Below are 21,079 nucleotides of genomic sequence, written 5' to 3' on the forward strand. Positions count from 1 at the left end.
ATACACCGGAGCTCTCATTTATGCCTATTAAGGCAGTAGGGGAGGGGTTATGCCCAAAAATTTTTCATTCTCCGGCATGCAACGGAGTACTAGAGTAGCCCTGTGAGTGTTATATCGATACTCATGTATCCTTCCACTTACAGACTACCAACTTGGGAGCACCGGGGTGCAACGCCGTACTCCAGGACCCCTGTGGGCATGAGGTCTGCAGGTCTCATGCTCCGTGTGCGACTCCTCACGGGAATCTGCAGGTCTGGTTCCACGAAACGTGTACGATCTGCTATGATCTTGTGAGTCAGTTTTTGGACGGGGTAAGTATTTCCATCAGTATATACATACGATATAAATTCTGAATTATATCTTAAGCTTAAGTTTTGAAATATAGTTTTTAAGCTTAAGTTCCCCATATTATTGTGAAATATATGCCGGTAATGTCTAGTCTTAAGGCTATTTTAGTCTAAGGTTGACCCTCAACTTTAAACTAAAATCTAACAGACACTCTCTCTTCCAGGCTGCCGCGGTTAGAGAGACCGCCCTTGCAACCTTGAGGGCTTGGGTCGGCGGCTTCGGCAAGAACGCCGCCAAGGGACAGCCCGCCCATCCTCGAGAAGAGGATGGCTGTCCTGCTGTTCCCCGGCGGCAAGTCGACGGGGTACGTCGACCCGGCGGAGGCAGCCCCGACGATGATGACGATCCAGCGGCAGGTCGCCGCGTGTATGAAGGAACCAGGCCAGGACATCTCAGCGGAAGTCGCCACACTAGATTTAAATGTAGAACCGATGGTAGGTGTAGACGACCTGTTGGTCGAGGTAGGTACATTGGACGCTCAAGGGCTTCCCTTGGGCGCCACTGGATCTTCTTCCCCTGCTGCTTCTCCTGCTTCCTTCCAAGGCTTTATGGGAGCTGAGCTCTCGTATACTACGCCTAGCCGCCTCTGTGGGGTCCCTAAAGTGAAGGGTCACAGGGCGCAGAAAACCCTAACTAACAAAGACGTCATCTTCTAAAAAGACTTCTTTGGCGTCGTCATCTCGTAAGTCTTCGGCTTCTAACCCCGGAGCAGAGAAGGGTAAATCATCTGCTTCGGGCCCTAGAGCTTCTAAGAGCAAGTCCTCCAAGGAGAGGCCCCGTACTCCGGCAGAGTCAGTGGTCTCTCCTTCCCCTTCGGTACCTCTAGCGAGTTACCCATCCACTTCTACATCTGCTCCTAGCTTCGATCCCAACGCTTTCTCCGTCGGGATGATGCAGCAGATGGGAGATTTGTTAGGCTCCCTGAGGACAAGTATGGAGCAGATGTTCTCGCAACTATCAGACAGGATTGCCACTCAGGAAAACCTAATGTCCGGCTTCAATCAGGCCCCTCAAGCTGCCTCCCCGGCACCTGGCGTAGGCCTGCTCCAGCTTCCTCCCCATGATTCTCTTCCTCCTTTCTCGATGAACAACCCCTGGAGAGTAGCTTCCTACGCCCCTTTCCAGGATGGGTTCATTTCCATTCCGGAGTGTGGTATTCGAAGGATTGAAGACTTCGAGTTTTACCCAGAGAATCTTCAGCCTCCGTTCATGGCTACGCCAGGCTGACGGAGGCAGCTATGAACAGGGAGGATAAGGTCCCTAGGGAGACAGTGCTGTACTCCAGGGACCAGGCTCAAAGAGAGTGGCTCCGGTGTCTGGATGAGATGGACTGCTCCAACACCAGAATCCAGGCATTTAAGAGTCCTTTCACCATCTTACGATGGAGGAAGAGACTCCTCTCCCTTTTCTAACTAAGATCGCCAGCGTTACCATCCCAGCTGGCTTAAAGGGAGAGCCCTTGCCTCAGTTAAGGGAAGCAGATCCCACATCACCTTTGCTCCCTTCGCTTGGAGATTTGTGGGAGGACCTGCCGAATACTTTTTTGGTAGGCAAGCTCAAGCCGGACTGCGCGATGGACCAGTTCGGCGAGAAGCTCCCAAGACTTCCTGATAGCCTCATTCAAGCCGAGTTTGAGGCTAAAACATAGGCTGGCCAGGTCTATCAACACCATGGCAATGATGGAGGTAGGGGCTATATCTTACGCTTCAGAGCCGCTCTTCAAATTGTTGACCAAATCGCAGACTTGTACGGTCCAATCGGACTTGTACGAGTTTGTGACGGCGAGGGTCAACTGTCGCAAACATGTCCTCCAGGAAGCAACTATTCGGCATGAGCCGAATAAGCTGCTTTCTTCCAACATCTGGGGGGCAGACCCCTGAAGCAATGGTTAGAGAGGTCCAAAGCGAGGCGACGAGGCTCAACCAGAGCCTCAAGGATCTTTTTTGTGGGGCCTACTCTGCTAAGAGGCGTCAAGACCCGTCTTCTGCAGGCAAGAAACTGAAAAAGACCAAACGGTTTCAGCCTTACCAGAAGAAGAAGAAGCCTTAACACTTCAGCCAGGCTGTGTCAGCGGTGCGGTCGTTCAGCCAGGCCAGCCTTCTATGTCGAAGAACCAGGCTCAACCAATCTACCTGATTTCCCCTCAGGCTCAGCCTTCCACTTCCTATGCTGTCTCCCCGGCCTTTAACCAGGTGTTCGAGGGCCAAGCCTTCCAACACTTTGACCGGTTCGCCAGGGGAGGTAGGGCTAGGGGATCCTTTCGTCAGAGAGGATCAGGAAGGTCGCTTAATAGGGGAAAGCACTTCCGTGGAGGCCGCGGAGGTCACTCGACTCAGCAGCAGTGAGATCTCAAAGGTAGGAGGGAGGCTGTCTCTTCCGGCATCGGTGGGGATTCAGCAAATGGGCACAAAGTATTGTGTCGAAAGGCCTGGGTTGGAGTTGGATCGGAGGCCCCCCTCCACCCAGACCGTTCCTTCAACTTCCATCGAAGGAATTGACGGAGTATGCAGAGGAGCTCCTTCAGAAAGGAGCAATTGCGAGAGTCAAGCCAGTAAAGTTTCAAGGTCGCTTATTCAGCGTGCCAAAGAAAGGCTCATTAAAAAGAAGGGTAATCTTAGACTTGTCCCAGTTAAACTTGGCCATTCGCTGTGACAAGTTCAAAATGCTGACTATCTCGCAGGTGCGGACCTTACTTCCCCGTGGGGCCGTCACCACCTCTATCGATCTTACAGACGCATACTATCATATCCCTATTACAAGACACTTTCGCCCTTACCTCCTGGGCTTCAAGCTGGGAGACCAAGCATTCTCCTTCAAGGTAGTTCCCTTCGGTCTGAATGTAGCACCCAGAGTATTCACGAAATTGGCGGAAGTAGTTGTTCAACAACTAAGGTCTCAAGGGATAATGGTAGTAGCGTACCTCGACGACTGGTTGATTTGGGCACCAACAGTCGAGGAATGCCTCAAAGCCACAAAGAAAGTCATTCAGTTCCTGGAATATCTGGGGTTCCAGATAAACAGGACAAAGTCAAGACTCACTCCGGAGTCCAGCTTTCAATGGCTGGGCATTCAATGGAATCTATCTTCTCACACTCTGTCGATTCCACTAGCCAAGAGGAAAGAAATAGTGAAGTCAGTGAAGCAATTTCTAAGGTACAAATATGCTTCAAGGAGAAACCAGGAAAGAATCCTAGGTTCCCTTCAGTTTGCCTCAGTGACAAACATCTTGATGAAAGCCAAACTGAAAGACTTAACCAGGATCTGGCGCTCACGAGCAAATGTCAGATCCAGGGACAAGTTGTCAGCAATACCACAGATTCTCCGAAATCGTCTGCGCCCTTGGACAAAGTTGAAGAACCTGTCCATGTCAGTACCTCTTCAGTTTCCCCCTCCGGGAATCACTATCCACACAGACGCTTCATTAAGCGGCTGGGGAGGATATTCTCAGTTCAAGAAAGTTCAAGGAACATGGTCACCCCAATTCCGCCAGCTTCACATAAATGTATTGGAAGCAATGACAGTGTTCCTGACTCTGAAGAGGTTACTCCCACCAAAGAACTCTCATATAAAGTTAGTTCTGGACAGCGCAGTGGTAGTTCACTGCATAAACAGGGGAGGCTCCAAGTCAAGACACCTGAATCATGTCATGGTAGCCATCTTTTCCCTGGCAGACAAGTTCAGTTGGCACCTCTCCTCCACCCATCTGGCCGGAGTGAGAAATGTCATAGCAGATGCTCTATCCCGTTCAGTTCCACTGGAGTCGGAATGGTCGCTGGACAACAGTTCGTTCCAATGGATACTCCGGAGGGTACCAGGCCTGCAAGTAGATCTGTTTGCATCTCAAGCGAACCACAAACTTCCTTGTTATGTGGCTCCCAACCTGGACCCTCTGGCCTATGCCACAGACGCTCTGTCCATAGACTGGAACAACTGGGAGAAGATTTATGTCTTTCCTCCGGTGAATCTTCTCCTGAAAGTGCTGAACAAACTCAGGACTTTCAAGGGTCAGATAGCTCTAGTAGCTCCGGACTGGCCGAAGAGCAACTGGTACCCCCTGCTGCTGGCATTGGGTCTTCGTCCCCTTCGAATTCCCAATCCCAGACTCTCCCAGTCGGTACAAATGAAGACTGTGTTCACTTCCTCAGGAATTCTCAAAGCCCTAACTTTATGGGCTTCATGAAGTTTGCAGCCAAGAGGGATGCAAATATAGATCCACAAAATATCCTCTTCTTAGAATCAGATAAAAGGGATTCAACTTTGAGGCAGTATGATGCTGCAGTTAAAAAGTTGGCATCCTTCCTGAGGGAATCAGACATTAAAATCATGACAATCAATTCGGCTATATCCTTTTTCAGATCCTTATTTGAAAAAGGGTTCGCAGCTAGTACTATTACGACAAACAAGTCAGCCTTGAAGAAGATCTTTCAGTTGGGTTTTAATATAGACTTAACAGACTCTTACTTTTCGTCTATTCCCAAGGCTTGTGCTAGACTTAGACCTTCAGTAACGCCTACTTCAGTGTCATGGTTTCTGAATGATGTTCTAAAACTGGCTTCAGATACAGATAATACGACATGTTCATTTATAATGCTCTTAAGAAAAACATTATTTTTATTAAGCTTGGCTTCAGGAGCTAGAATTTCAGAACTGTTGGCACTATCCAGAGATGCGGGTCATGTAGAATTTCTCCCTTCAGGAGAAGTTCTGCTTTCTCTGGATCGCAGCTTTTTAGCAAAAAATGAGGATCCTTTGTTGAGGTGGGAACCATGGAAAGTCATACCCCTTCCCCAAGATCTTTCTCTTTGTCCAGTGATGACCTTACGAGCCTTTCTGTCTAGGACATCCTCCTCCTCTTCGGGTCCCCTCTTAGGAGAGAAAAAGGTGGTACCTTATCAATTAAAGGTATTAGGCAACAGATCCTATACTTTTTTAAACAAGCTAACCCTGAATCCTTCCCTAAGGCACACGATGTCAGGGCAGTGGCCACCTCAATCAATGACTTTCAACATATGAACTTTGATGATTTGAAAAAATATACTGGATGGAAATCGCCGACAGTATTTAAACGTCACTACTTGAAGTCTTTGGAATCTCTGAAATTTTCAGCAGTTGCAGCGGGTAACATAGTTTCCCCTGACTCTGCCCAGTAGTATAGTTGATGATCCAGATCTCCTTTCTACCTACCTCAGCCAACAGTTTGTCTAACCTACCATGTTACTCTACACTTGCCCTTGAGTCTTAGATGCTCTATTGTTATGATTATCTAGTGGGTGTACCCTTATTTTTATGCTAGGGTCACCCACAATTGGTTGTATATATTAGCATTAGAGTGTGGGTCCCCTTATTTTTATGCTAGGGTTCCACACTCCCATTAATCAATGGTTTATTGTTCTCTTTTGTATTGGTATCTATAAAACTTATTCAGTGTGTTTTTTATGTTAAGATTTTTCACACACATGTTAATTTTCATATTCATACCTGTAACTTATGTAAATACTTTGTAAATAATTATAGTTATAAGTTACATTTAGTTATTATTCTTTATTCAGAATTGTCTGAACAATTTGTATGAATATTTTGTTACAATTATAGTATGTAGTTAAATTTTAGTTTTATTGAGACCTCTTTATTTTCAATCTTGTGCTAATTCTCTGGTATTATTTCACGCAGCGACACGAACTGAGCCCAGAAAAGGGATTTTGATGTAGGAAAAATCTATTTCTGGGCGATTGGTTCGTGTCGCCCAGCGAAATCCCACCTCTTCCCAACCCTTCGCTCAAGATTGATTGCTAACTTCAGGATGGCCACCAGAGGCGCGGCAGTCACCTTGGCGTGGGTTGTAGTAGTAGTAGTTGCTGCCCCGTTCTGTGGGTCGGCTCTCTCCTTGAGGGATTTTGTTGTGGGATATTTCTAAATGACAAGAAGTTCGTGGTAGTGGTCTCACTCGCCCTAGTGTTCATACCGACTCCCTTCTTTTATTTGGTCGAGCGAGTTAGTTATACTGACCTCTTCTTTATTTTGTTTTATTCTCTGGTATTTGTTAGATCATTTACCTAAGAAATAATGAACTAAAGGATTATTTCGCTGGGCGACACGAACTGAGCCCAGAAATAGATTTTTCCTACGTCAAAATCCCTTTTTTCATTTAACATAAAAAAATTTTACAGTAAATAACATAATAAAATATCATTATATATATATATATATATATATAGATATATATTATATATATATATACAGGCGGTCCCCGGGTTACGACGGTTGGTCCGGCTACGACGTTCCGAGGTTACGACGCTTTTTCTTAATATTCAATGGAAAAATCCGTCCTGGGTTACGACGCTCTTGTTACCGAGGTTACGACGCTTTTAAAAAACGCATACTATGATAAAAATCCTTTATAGTTTAGCACAGTATATTAATAAAAATAAGTTTCTGGTTAGATTACAACAAAAATTTTGAGATTATGATGATTTTCGACACTTTTTATGTTGTATTTTTCTATGTTTTTTAGTGACGCCTCATATGCGGAACTAGTTTCCGAGCGAATGAATACATACTAGTTTACATATAACAGTCCAAAAGCGCAAATAATGAAAAAATCATTGCTTGTTTCCAGTAATAATAACAAAACGAAGTTTCTGGTTAGATTACAACGCAAATTCCAAGTATCCAAAGAGAGACATTATCCAGTAATTTGATCAGAGAGAGAGAGAGAGAGAAGAGAGAGAGAGGAGAGAGAGACGAGAGAGAGAGAGAGAGAGAGAGGGCGTCTTCCGACGCTCCGAGTTAAGGACAGAGAAGTGTTCGTTTCGTTAAACGGCCTCTGACTCATGCCAGTAAATGTTTTGTTGATACTAATAATATAAGCCATATTTAAAGATACGTTTACTTTAATTAGTCTATATGATACGTAAATAGTAATCAACTGTTCTTGTAGCCCTCAATATTCGGCAAAATCGAAGTATCCAAAGAGAGACATTATCCAGTACGTAATTTGATCAGAGAGAGAGAGAGAGAGAGAGAGAGAGAGACGCTTTGGCAACAATGGTCTCGGGGGTTTTTATAGCTTCCTTCTGCTTGATGATCGTGGATATTGTAGAAGGATTTCGACCATACTCGTTGCCAAATCGACGATACGAACGCCACGTTCATGCTTTGCTATAATTTCATGTTTTGCTTCCATCGAAATAATTTTTTTGGGTTTTTTCTTATCACCTGCTTTGTCTTTAGCTTTGAGACCCATGGTTAATAATAAAATAGACAAAATAACACGAAAAATAGGCGCAAATACAACGAACTAAACAACGACGTGTTAACATGCAGCACCAACAAACAAACAGACTGAACGCCATTTATCGGTCGCCTATACAACTAACACTCATCGCAAAATCGTATCTCAAATATTTCGTTGTATATCAAAGCTTGTATTTTCGCAAATTTTGTTATATCTCAAAACATTCGTATATTAGGGCAATCGTATGTCAAGTTTCCAATGTAATTTGATCAGAGAGAGAGAGAGAGAAGAGAACGAGAGAGAGAGAGAGAGAGAGACGCTTTGGCAACAATGGTCTCGGGGATTGACGTAACGTTTATTTTCTGAACAGATAGGACAGAGAAGTGTTCGTTTCATTAAACGGCCTCTGACTCATGGCAGGAAAATGTTTTTGTTGTACTAATATATAAGCCTATTTAAAGATACATTTACTTTAATTAGTCTATATGATACTAAATAGTAATCAGCTGTTCTTGTAGCCCTCAAGATTTTGCAAAATCACTCCAGGTTGTACATAAAACTTCAAGAATGTAGTGTCACCAGAGGATTACAATAGTTTTTACCTTCAAGAACCAGCATTCTTTTATGAAAATAACTCCAGGTTGTACATAAAACCTACGGACAGGAACATGTAGTGTAACCAAAGGATTACAAGTAAGGTTTTTATAACTTTTTATTAGTTTAAGACATATTTCCAAGCGTCGTTCCGGCTTACGACGATTTTCGGCTTACGACGCGTCTCAAGAACGGAACCCCCGTCGTAACCGGGGGACGCCTTTTTTGTACCATATATATTATGTAATATATAATTTATTATATTTCATATATATAAATATATATCTATATATATATTATATTATATATATATATATATACATATATATGATTAAATAAGCTTTTATTTTGGCGTTCATCCCTTGATAGAGGCTGCCTGACAGTGGTTCAAATACAGTAATTAGGAAAGAACTTGTAATTCCACGTAAATGCATAAAATGGCATGGCTTGGCTGTTCACTCATTAATATCATAAAAGAATGCTGGCCACATTTAAGAAAATAGACGAGCAAAATAAATTTCTGATTTATTTTGCTATATATTTGTGTGATCACATGATATCAATCTCTCTCTCGTCTTCTGAAATGGGTTGGGGACCATGTATATCTACGTTTTCAAAGAAACATGTCAATAAAATGTTTATTCAAATGTAGTTAGTGCTTTATTTGTTTTCGGAGAGGAAATTCAGCTGCAAACTCAAAAGGTTTTACAAATGCAGAAAATATCGTCAACAATGCCTTCCATGCTTTTTATTGTTCAACGTTTCTACCATACACAATGAGATTAAAGTTTTTTTTTTTTTTTTTTTTTTTTTTTTTTTTTTTTTTTTTTTACTGAGGATTGATCTTTGCATGAGGTTGTTCAATCTTGAGTTTTGTAAGGTCAAGAAACATTGAAATATCCTTGTAGAGAGCTCTCTCATTTCATTTTAAAATTTCCAATAATTTCATTTATATACTCGAAAATTCAGAGCTATGGTTATTATAATTCAAAAAATTATTGTGTGAGCCATACTACTACGTACTACAAATAATAATAATAACGCAACTGTTATTATGCAGACTTGAAGTTATAAATAATTTTGTTCTTTGATAATCTACAGGATAGACCAAAATATAACTTGCTACTATATTTATTTCCATCACCAAAGTAGAAACCTAATAGCTAATTAACATTTAAAGTTCATAAAAATCAATATCTTGTCCAGCCTTCATTGTTTGCGATCACCTCCTGCAACCTATTTGGCATAGATGCAACATGGTTGTAAATCATTTGATGATTTCGTCGGCATAAGAACTTCCACTCTCGTAATGTGCGCTCAAACTATTGGTGAGATCGCTCCTGTCCTTGCTCCCAACTGCTAACTATATTTCCCCATACATTTAGGTTCCATGTCGCACCCTTTGCTAGCCCATTCCAGGAGTTAAATATCTGGTTGTTCTGAAAACCATTGCCTAACAATGAGGGCATTAAGAATAGAACAGTTATCCTGCCAAAAAAGAAAGTGAAGCAAGTATCGCCGAAAAGATTTTTGTATCATAATATATAATAATTTAATTGAAATTCTATATTAATGCCATGAAACTCTTTACAGTAACTTGCCATTATCTAATTCTGATGAGCAAGACAATGAATATCGCATAAGTTATTCCTTCAGGATAGGGAAGGGGGTGTGCACAGACAGAAGGCACCATTACGTACTTCTAATATCTCTATATTTCTCAGCAGTGAAGCGGCCGCCAACTTCAAGTTCTCCCACACTGTGTAAATGCACCCAACCCTATACATAGCATGATAATATATAGTCACTGTGAGTAATTTCATATATGAACCGTTGCTCATATCTTGTGTTGCTTGAGCGCCAGTAGCGTAGTCGTCCTTGAGTTGCCGAAGTGAATGTCTTCACATCACTGAATATTACTCGAGCCCAGTAATCAAGGGTTTTATCAGAGTACCAACGTGCAAAAGCCAATCTTGCCCTTTTATGGTGTTCAAGTTTCCCCTTATTAAACGGGATCCGATAAAACAGATCTGCATCATGAAGATGATTACTCACAGTGATTTGCATAGACCTGTAAATGCAGCTCGTCCCTAATGGCTACTGCATTCTTAAAAGGAGACTTGATTGCAGTCAATAATTTGCCTGTCTTCCTAGGCCCACCGCTCCAGTATTTTTCTTTGAGGTTTCCTGATTCCTGCCACCGCCTCCACCAGCGTCTGACTATTGTCTTTGTAATGCCAAGTTCCCTTGTATTGAAACTGCACCGTTTGACAGCCTCTTCCTTTAGCGCAACTATTGCCCCTCGTTGGCAAAGCCTTTCCTCTTGCGAGTTCATTCTCAATAAGGTTTTTGTTGATGTTGTTTCTTGTGGTTTACAAAACATTTTAAGGTAAATCTTTTCTCCCAGCCAAAAGTTAAGAAAGGCCGTAGTTTTGGGCCCACTTTCATGGATAAATAGCTTATTGGAAAAGAAACCATCCCCCACCCTTATTCATAAACCCAGTCTCAGAAACTATTACCTTTCAACATAATTGGAAGTGAACATATGCTGATCATATCACTGTTATAAGTTATACTTAGTGATAGCATATAGTTTACAAACAATCTCTCATCTTGAAAAATGGGTTGTGGACAACGATTGTGATTTTGTAGCAATTGCATCGACATTTACTTAGTCAGTGTAGCGATAGTATCTATTTTTGAAATGGAAGTTCCGCAGTAGGTTCTAAAGATTTTGGAGTTAGATAAAAAGCGTTAACAAAGCTATGCATGGTTTGATTAGATAGTCACCATCCTTACCCTCCCTCTGAACAACTTCTACCTCCTTCCATTCTGCCCCCCTCCACCCCCATGACCTTTGTCAGTCTTAGAAGCACGATGATTTTACTCTACGTAATTCCCTCCTGTAAAGAGTTTCATTTAATCCTGAGAAAAAACACTTAACGAAATTTTCACGTTCCTGATTGTTCACACTTATATTTTTTTATTTTCAAATAAAAGTGTTTAGGTTTTTATGAAATACGTAATAAAATATATGGTAACTGGTAAGGAGACGTCTGCACCAATGCCTTGTTTACTTCAGGGGTAAAAGGAATCTTTCCCCCGACTGTACATAGTGTGAAACTTTTGTTTTCATTTCCAATGTCTTACATGTTGACAAGTTTGTGAATTCACAGCTAGCACTATTTTCCCTATGGTTATATAAATATGATCCCCTTTATGCATTGGTATAATTCGTAACCTGCTTGATTTGAATTAATTTTTTTTCCACATCATTTAGCTCAAAGCACGGTGTGATAAGTTTAGCGTTGCTGTCAGTAACATTGTGCTTAACATGCTCCTTGGGCTGGTCAACATAAATACCTCTGCAGTGTTATAGCAGTAGACGTAAATTAAATTTGAAATATATATACTATGGCCTTATTGTATGTAATATAATTGTGTTTTCGCATTGAAACAACAGTCGAATCCCTGTATTTACGTTCTCGAGATAAGCAAATTTTCCTATTTGTGGTAGTTTTCACAGAGAAATATTTACTGATTACTGTATTTTCATATCAGTTTCATGACTAAATGCACTTTTTGTGATAAAACTATTATATAAAATATTCAGATATAAGCATTTTTAGAGGGATTTTAAATATTTGCAGATTTTAGCTATTTGATTTGGGGGTCTGGTACACATCTCCCGCGAATACGGGGTGTTTACTGAATAGCTAAGTATGGAGCAATTTAGGTTGCCAGATTGCAAATTTTGAACAAAATCCTGTGCAATCGTGTCTTATCACTTAAGAGCATAGCTTTTCAAGGACAGTAAAAGTAATTGTCCCTGATCACCTTTTTTGCTCACTGTCTGTGACTGTATGTTTGGGAATTGTTCTGTGCATTGACATGATCCTCTGAACAGGAGCAAGGTTGAATTAGTACCTTGTCCCCTTTTGTTTTGTTAAGGCTATCTCATGCAATCTTGGGTTCTTACTGGACCTAACTGTCACTTTCATGGAGACTGAGATGGAGGTGCATTTATATGAAGTATAATTGGAATAATTATTTAATACACTTTTCATAGCGGAGTGACCAAGGCTTACTTGTCAACACAGTTTTTCTCCATTTAGCACACCTTGGATTTCACTAGTTTGATCAATGGGTGGGATGAACAGTCCATGAAGTCAAAGCATTCACTACTTCAACTTAAGCAATTTTGATGTTTTTTTCCATGTACTGTTTTACTGGGTAGTGTTAAGTCGTCTGCCCCTGCTATTTTTTTTTAAATGTTACCCACTAATGTTCAAAAGTTTGAGACATTATCATTACCTGTAAATTATTGTGGGCATTTTTATTGGTTTTACCAGTTTTTTTTTATTTTTACACAGCAAGAATGGCAGTTAACTAGCACCAGAGATGGGGATAACCGAACAGATTTTCAGAACGAAGTAGCATGAAGGCACATACAGATATCATGCTGTTGGGTCTTGTTGTTTATAGTAAAGTTTGGTAAAGCTCTTTCATGTCCTCGGGCTGCTTTCATGTTGCTTCAGTCAGTAATTTTTTTGTTGGAGAGAGAGAGAGAGATTAATTCCACTAAAATAGCTCTCGAAGCATTGGATCATTGACTGCAGGTTTTCAGAAATTTCAATATTAGCAATTTCTTCTTGTCTCTATGCCTATTCATCTAAAGAAAAGAGCATGTTGAATGTTACTTCAGCTAGTTTCTTTGCATTTTTTTTTTATTTGGCAACAAGGATTCTTTGGAATCACCATTTGTTTAGCCTTACCACAATCTTGGATGTTCTGTAATTAGAAAGCCAGACTGAAAAAAACTGGAAATGGTATTTTGGTAACAGTTATACCAGCAATTCCAGTTGTTGGTTATTACTTATTACTGTTGTTGTATGTACTGGTTTTATTGCACACAAAGGTGAGGCATGCATGTGTTGGGACATGTTAATTGGCACAGGCCATGTTTTACCTGTTGGAGACCAGGCATCTTCCATTCAGCTCCTTGCCCCCCGTCATCTTGTAATTTATTTAAAACATTCTAATTGATGAACTATTAAAAGTCTTGGTTTGTAAGGGTGCAGCCACACTGCAGTAAAATGTCAAACTCATGTTTTTAACTCTCATCCATATTACCAACAGGCTGGAAACAATTGAATGACCATAAGTGGAAAATTAATCTTTTGCAAATGCTGAATAACCATATGAAGCACTGGTTAAGACTACCTGTACCTAATCACTCACTTAATTTCGACTCACTCACAGTTACCAAGTTCTCTACTAGCTCCTGCTATAATTGAGACATTTGTTAAGGCCACCAAATTGTTTATCACATGACCAGCTCAATACCATCAACTGTTAGTGACCAAAGCAACCAGTTTGCCACTAGTCTGGCAATGCAACCAAGCTGCTGTATCTTTCCATGGGGATAAAGATTTACAGGAGGTAGACTTGTTTTGTATTAGTGCCTGAGAGCAATATAGCATTGTCATGCAAACTTCTTAGAATTCTTAGAAAGTGCATCAGGCATCATCACCCAAGTTTACCAGGGGTCACCAACCTTACAAATTAACTATCATTAACTTGAATGGCAGTAGCATTACACTAAAAAAAAATAACAAGGAGTGGTCAGTTTCTACTGGTGAATCCTAGTTGTCCATTCATCAAAAATTGCTAAATCTTCTGACTGGAGTGCTGGGCCATCTGGTCTAAAGTTCATACAGATTCATGCTGGGATTTATTCATCTGTCTGGGAGACAAAAGTCTCGAGTGTAGGGGACATTCAAGACTACAAGACTGTGAATGTGGGCACTGTATGATTAATAGGGTTGTGATGAAACAAATGTATTTAATTTCTACCATTATGGGCTATCTAGGGCTTAAGTGAGTGTAAGTTCTGTGACTTCAGTAAGAACTGTACTTATTAAGCCATAGAAAGAAGTATGAAAATGCAGTGTGAAGGAAAAATTAAGGAGGAATTGCAAACACCAAGTTCAAGCCCAAAAGAGTATTACAAATCACAAAGGCCTAGCCAGTAGCTAAAATATCAAATGGACAGGAGCAGGGCAAGGACATAACCACAAACATGAATGATGTGGAACTATAAATGAAAGTCAATTTCAGTTAGGAAGTTGGGGCGTATGATAAATTGTGACCAAGAAAAACATAATTTCAGTGTTACTCATAAATTAGGATGGCAATTCAACTTGCCTCACAGCTTCATAGGCTTTCTATATCCTGTTTCAGTTCATATAGTCTCCAGGTGGGATCTATTTCATTGTTCTCACCACAGTATTCTGTAAATTGAAGTTACCATGAAATTCTTGCTGCAAATATTTGCTTGGAACTGAAAAGACTGGGAATTGCAGTTTATGATTTTAAGTTTTCTTCTCTAATAGTTTTGGGCACTTTAATTAGTGCGTCCACTGCATTATATGGTATTAAATAATTAACAGCTGTCACACTAGACAGAAATTTTACTGTACAATATTAGCAAAGAATCTGATTCCTCTTTGATTCCAAGAATAAATGGATGAACGTCCTCATAAATACCATGATTGGAGAGATTTTCAAAACCATAAGGAAGAATTATTTTCTGATAGCAGTTGGAATACTGTTGATATGTGTTATGGTGGTTAGTCAAAAGTATTTTTCCTTTCTTTTAAATGTTTCTTTATTTTTGGAAGAAGCTTGAAGAGGTCAAGTACATGAGTTAAGAAGCACCTTTATAACTGTTAAAGGAACTACCTGCTTCCTTATTAATTTTTACCAGTCCTCTTAAATTTTCTCATGTTAAATTAAAGTTTTGTAATAATCTTTATACTGAACCTCTGCACATTTTACCTTAACGGTAGTAGTATTGTAACAGTAGGATTTATCGATCTACTGCTCACAGCTTTTAAATTTTGCTTTGTGCTGGCTGGAAGTTACACTATGGAAGAATGATTTACAATATTCAAAACTGATAAAAGTTTTGTATTACTATCACTTAAACATATGGACATTATGTACAAAACATTCAAAGATGTCTGGAACAGTGACTAACACATTCCCATGTGCTTTCACTCAAACATGGCTGCCAATACAAAGGACAAACTAGATTAAATCACTAAATACAAAATTTACACGGCTGAATTTCACTGGTATAAGTCACCTTAGATTTATGCACACTATAAATGCAGATTTACATTAAATACAAATAATACATTTATTTGTAAATGTGTTAATGAACTGATATTCAAGAGTTTATGGGTATGAAATATTTGCATATGAATTCAAAGTGCATAATAAAGCAAGACTAAGTCATTACTGCGTATTCTATAGAGAGAGATTTGAAATCTTTTATTAGAAAAGAACATAGTTTTATATTAAAATTTTCCTCTAGTAATAACGCATAATTCTTATTGTAGTTTGTATAACCTAATGCAACACACATGTAAAGCAAAAAACAATGACAAGTTTTGTATTTGATTGTTAAACACATGAACTGTGTGAAAATTAGTTTATATTCGATAGTGCAGAAGTACACAACACTGTTCAAAAGATTAAACATTTCAACACATTTATTATATATTGAACATTTTAATGAACACTTCCATGGTTATCGTCTGATGTGCAAAATCAGGTTTTTCATACAAAAATTTAATAACACTATAAGACAAGTCTCTACTTATTGGGTAAGTTACTTTCTGGCAATGAAAAGTTTGCATAATTAATATCACAACTAATCAATTTTTCCCATTGTGAATTTAACCCTATTTTTACAATTCCTGTTAAATTACACTTTTGATTTAAAATGTTTGCAGGTCACCACAAATACTTTGGTTTCAGCTAGAGACAACTTACTGCCTATTTGGAATTTTGGTATCTAGATAGAGAATAGCTAGTTTGAGAAAATGGCATCTTACTCTCAAAGCTTATGTTTCTCCATAAAACATTGTCCCTAAAGCACTATACTATATATTTCCCTGATTTCTCTTGATTTCATCATAGCAAATATTTTCTGGCTGATATGGAGACTACTTTAATTTTAGATAACTACTCTAGTTCATTTTACACTGGTTGTTTATCCAACCCTGTTATTCAATACGTATTGATAGATCCTATTCTACATGAGCATCAATATAAAATATTTGAAATATATTAATATAAAAAACAACCTATTCATAAAAAATTGCTGAACAATGTCAAAATAAGTTTCAAGAACAATAATTTAGATGACTGGAAACTTTTTAAAAATTTTCATTCTCTTTAAATAATTTAACAAGTTTAAGCTATACAAGATTAGGTCGACTGACACTAGTCATCATGACTTTCGTAACAAAGTTACAGATTGCTGTTGCAGGTTGTTCAGGCTCAAGTTCAGCAAGAATATGACACTGGTTCTCAGTTCGACTAGCTCCTTTCTTTGCCACAAACCCAAACACTCTCCTGCAAGATAAAAAAAAAAAATTAGTAAAAATAACAGGAATTAAGAAAATGTATAAAAAAATTAAAAGGAATAAAAATTATATATATAGGACAAGGTTGCCACTAAATTAAGAAAATTCAGAATTAAATATACATACTATGCAGTGCATATGAGATGCCATTGGTACATAAGGTAAAGACCTATTAAAAAAGAAAGTGGTGCTTAGAAACTCACTACAATACTTATTTAAAAAATATTTTGATAGTAGCAAAAAACCCAAGAGGCCCAGACATACCTAGTAAGTACGCAGGGCTGAAATTTCAACAAATTCTTCATAACATACATAATCTAGTTAGTTCTGATTAATGTGCTGCTATTACTAGGATGTCCTATTTGGTTTCATTTCCACAGGGATGGATGATGTATATGTAGAACCAAAACTCCAGCACTGATGCCCAGGGTAATTGGTTCTACTGATTGTGTGTGCGCACCAATATCATACTTACATCAGCCTTAACTCTTTAACCTTGTGTTTAATTGTTGAATGTGTTAGACTGCTATATGCGTTTATATATATTTTAAGGTGTGCTCTCTTGAGTTTTCTTGTTACTCCTATCTTTTTTTGTGTGCAGATTTACTGTACGTATATATTATAGCCTGGTTGATTGCAATTACAGTATACGTATTTTGAATTTAGTTTTAAAAGAGAGAGGTGTGTGTATGTAGGCATTTTTTGGCTTTAAGAAGTAGGCAATACTTTAAGGTTTTCAGTTCTGACAAGTTATATTTATGCAGTGACTTATCATTGAGGTTTATTGCCATGAATTAACATTTTTCTTCCAGGATTGGTTTCTTATTGGGTGGAATTTCTACCCCAGTAAGAAGTGATAAAAGAAAAATTAGAAGAATGCCCTTGATGAGGTTACCTCGAGTGTTACTTTGGTTTCACAGTCAGCAGTGTTCAGTTTACCAGCATGCCCCACTCATCAGCTGGGTGTTTCTTTGTTCTTCAAGGACAGGTGAAGGTGAGCCTACATTTTGTTAAAATGCATTTTCAATCCTTTCTGAGTAGAATAAGAGAATCTTTGTCGAAATTCCACAGCACAGGTTGTGGTTCATGATAATAGTCAGCACTTATAATTATGGTACGCCCTAACTCTTTTCAGGCTCCAGCCATTTTCTCAACAAGGACCCAAGATTGAAGCTTCAGCCATGTGTGCATGTGATAAGGGTCTTGTGGTTAATGGCAACAGTTGATCAATGGAAGCAGACAGCAGGATGATATCCATGTTGTTGAAGGAAGTTGTCTAAGCAATTGTTTTCATGCTAAGGACTCAATACCTTTAACTGGAAGCTGATTGAGCATTGTCTTAAGAAGAGTCAAGTGTTATAGATTGACTTCACCATTTAGTGACACCTCTGTCTTTACTCCACACTTTCAAGTTCCTTGAAGAGAATAATAGGATATATGGAATTAAGTGACATAGGCCAAGAACTTGGACCCCAAGGAAATGAGAGTTAAACCAAGTGGTAAGATGATAAGATATAGAAAGGTGAGAACTTCAAGAACTTTCATTTCACTCGGCTGTCGGTAATTTGACTCGTAGACTACTCCTTTCATAGTGAATCACCACACACATAGGTTAAATCCTAAAAAACTATAAAGTAATATATTAAGAAAAGCCAGATATTGCATAAATACTAAATTTGCATTTTTAATAGTTTTTGTTATAAGAAAAACAATTATAAGGTTATGAAAATTAATATCGTGTAATCAGTATATCAAAAGGCTAGGGATAATTTAAATGTACAGGTTTGGGATAATTTAAATAGTATACAGATTTGTACATGTCGTCTCCAGAAATTTCACACTATTATTTTCTTTTAATATATAATCTCTGCTGCAGGTCACTTTAGCAGTGAACAAAAGTATGGTAGACTTGAGCTTCACTTGGAGAGGTTAAGAGCCCTGGACAGTGAGAGGAAGTTAGCATCAGCAGGCAGACAATATACAAGTCAGGAGAAGATTGAAAAAGAATGGACATATAGCTTTATTGTGCCTAGTATCTATAGAGAAGGGTGACATCCAGGAGTGTGCAAATTACAGAGGAATAAAGCTCATGTCTCACATCGTGAAAATCTGGGAAAGAAGAGTATACATCAAAGGATTAATGAAGAAACATATGTAGGTGAAGACTAGTTTGGTTTCATGCCAGAAAGAGGAACAACAGATGCAGTCATAGCATTTGCCCTTCAACAGATGGAAAAGCACCAGGAAAAGGAAAAAGGACTGCACTTAGTATTAATAGATCTGGAAAAGGCATATGGTGGAGTCTCACGCCAAGATATCTGGACGTGTGTGTGAGTAAAGGGAACACCGAAAAAGTATGAGTATGTGAGGTTGATTCAAGGCCACAGCAGCAAGCATCTGCCTAATGCCCTTCATAACCCAGAGGCCTTGTTCTTCAACATGGTGACCATATTCAGGTCTAAAATGACCTCAACATCCCACAAACTGACGCCGTCCTCTTGTTCCTGCCAGATAACGTTTAAGGAAATTACAGAATGGCCTGCCAACCAACAGACCACCATAACCTACTAGGCAATCGCTGAACTACCAACTAAGGTCATCCTTCAGTATGCCAGCAGCCATCGCACGTCTACAACCAGCTGTCGCGGCTAGTGATGATCCCTGCCCCAGACAGCCACTCAGAAACTACGTTGAACCTTGTGAGAGAGGTCCTACTCACAAAATTACCCCATCAAACAGTGCAACCATCCCAGTACATTGACCATGCCCCTCAACAAATTCCTGAAAATTGTCAACGCTATTCACTTGGCACACAAGTCAACCAAGTCACACAACCACCCATTGCAGCGGCCGCCATACAGAGACGGACAGTGGGACAGAGGGCCCTGCTGCCACCATACACTGCTGCTGAAGCTTCTGCAGGGAGAACAAGCCAAAATTACAAGCTCAAAAGAGAATAATGTCCCATGCATATATTTCTATCACTGGAGGTTTGGAAGTGAAGTCCAAAAATGCCCCATGTCAAACACTATGCAAATGGGCTGCCAAGTAGACATATTGCCTCTTAGGAGGTAACAATTCTGTCTATCATTGTCTTGTTTCCAGGTACAGGGAGAAAGGCTCCGTGTGTTTTTTCATCACTGACAAGCTCAAACACAGCACTCTCCAGGTGTCCACTGCCAGTAGGCCCAGCTAAAAAATATAGGGATAACAGATCATGAATTTGTCGTTTGGAGGATAGCAGTACAACTGGACATTAATCACAGCAGATAGCAAGACAGCAGTTGATCTTGTGATCCACCCCCATAGCTCCACTCACTCCAACTCCAGCACCAGAGGTACATTACCTCCTACTGGAGTTTTCAGAGGTATTAAAGGACGATCTGCAACATGACCTGACCATATCCATGAAGCACCACATCCAGCATCAGTCACTGAGGATTCTCCAGTCCACTCCGACTTCAGACGTTTGGCTTTAGACAAGCTTGTCTACACCAAACCAGCTTTCCAGGATGTTGAACCAGCAGGAATGTCAAAAATCCTCCAGCCCATGATTAAACAATAAAACTGCAAGAAAACACCTGGAAAAGCAGAAAGAACTGCACAAATTTTTGCAACCAAGAGACAAGGCCTACGAGATGTCAGTGGTTGGTGAATATCAATAGGCTTTGCCAAGCACACCAGAAGTCGGGACTCTCATGAGAGCCTCCACTGGGGCCCTCCAAGAACATCAAACGAAGACTGACCACGAGGGCCAACTTCTGACGTGGTTGCCAGATACACAGACCAGGGATAAGCTGTAGAAACAATATTTATTTTGTATTCTTGTCAGACACAGTCACCTATGCATAAAAATGCAACTGTGTACAAATGTAAGAACATTTTAGCTTTCAAGCTGTATGTATCAAACTGGTATTGTCTTCCATGGCATATAGTACAAGGGAATAGTTAGTCTTCATGTGTAAGAAAACACACTTTCTCTCAGTCACTTGTATGCCCTTCTTGTTCTCTGTTTAAATTGTACTTTTCCTCTCACAATTGTTAATGACATATGTCCAGAGTTTTGATGAATAAATTAGTATACACACAGTCACTGTATATTACTCGCCTCACTGCCTCTACATAAACAAGGAGTAAGAATCTCCTTCACATCCAGACACATAATTTTAAAGGTTGTGACCATGTTGCTTAGGTAGAAGATGCTCAAGTTACAGTTCTGGAACTCATGATGGCTCATTTTAGAGGTCCTGAATAACTTTTGCTATGTTTTACTCAAGACCCTAATCTCATGGCACAGCACAGCAATTGTGACAGATCAAGTTGTGTTGCCTTAAAAGCAATGGGTTTGTGGTGTATTTTTTTTTCTTTTAAACACACTTGCTATAAACCAAACTGGTCACCTCCAACAACATATTTCGTTTCCAAAAGTTCAGACTAAACAAGACGAGACAGTCGGTCACTGCCT

General features: G+C 39.6%; 1 protein-coding gene and 1 long non-coding RNA gene across 13 annotated transcripts in view; one reads left to right on the forward strand and one right to left on the reverse strand.

Moving 5' to 3' along the window:
• LOC135212438 (uncharacterized) overlaps nucleotides 1–20,697 on the forward strand; it is an 82,660-nt gene extending 61,963 nt beyond the window's left edge. For 5 of the 6 annotated variants that reach the window (XR_010313902.1, XR_010313904.1, XR_010313906.1 and 2 more), the window contains exons 2-4: nucleotides 17,427–17,608; nucleotides 17,750–18,136; nucleotides 18,491–20,697. This is a non-coding gene — a long non-coding RNA (uncharacterized LOC135212438). Of the gene's footprint in view, nucleotides 1–16,994; nucleotides 17,044–17,426; nucleotides 17,609–17,749; nucleotides 18,137–18,490 lie in introns of all 6 variants that reach the window. The other variant, XR_010313903.1, reaches the window with a different exon arrangement.
• Nucleotides 15,128–21,079, reverse strand: part of LOC135212436 (tensin-1-like) — a 771,151-nt gene continuing 765,199 nt past the window's right edge. For all 7 annotated transcript variants that reach the window (XM_064245807.1, XM_064245802.1, XM_064245806.1 and 4 more), the window contains one exon: nucleotides 15,128–16,603. In XM_064245807.1, coding sequence (XP_064101877.1) covers nucleotides 16,447–16,603 — 157 coding nt within the window. In that variant the 3' untranslated portion in view covers nucleotides 15,128–16,446. The remainder of the gene's footprint in view (nucleotides 16,604–21,079) is intronic.

This window comes from Macrobrachium nipponense, chromosome 41 (genome assembly GCF_015104395.2).
Source record: "Macrobrachium nipponense isolate FS-2020 chromosome 41, ASM1510439v2, whole genome shotgun sequence".
Taxonomy (NCBI): Eukaryota; Metazoa; Arthropoda; class Malacostraca; order Decapoda; family Palaemonidae; genus Macrobrachium; species Macrobrachium nipponense.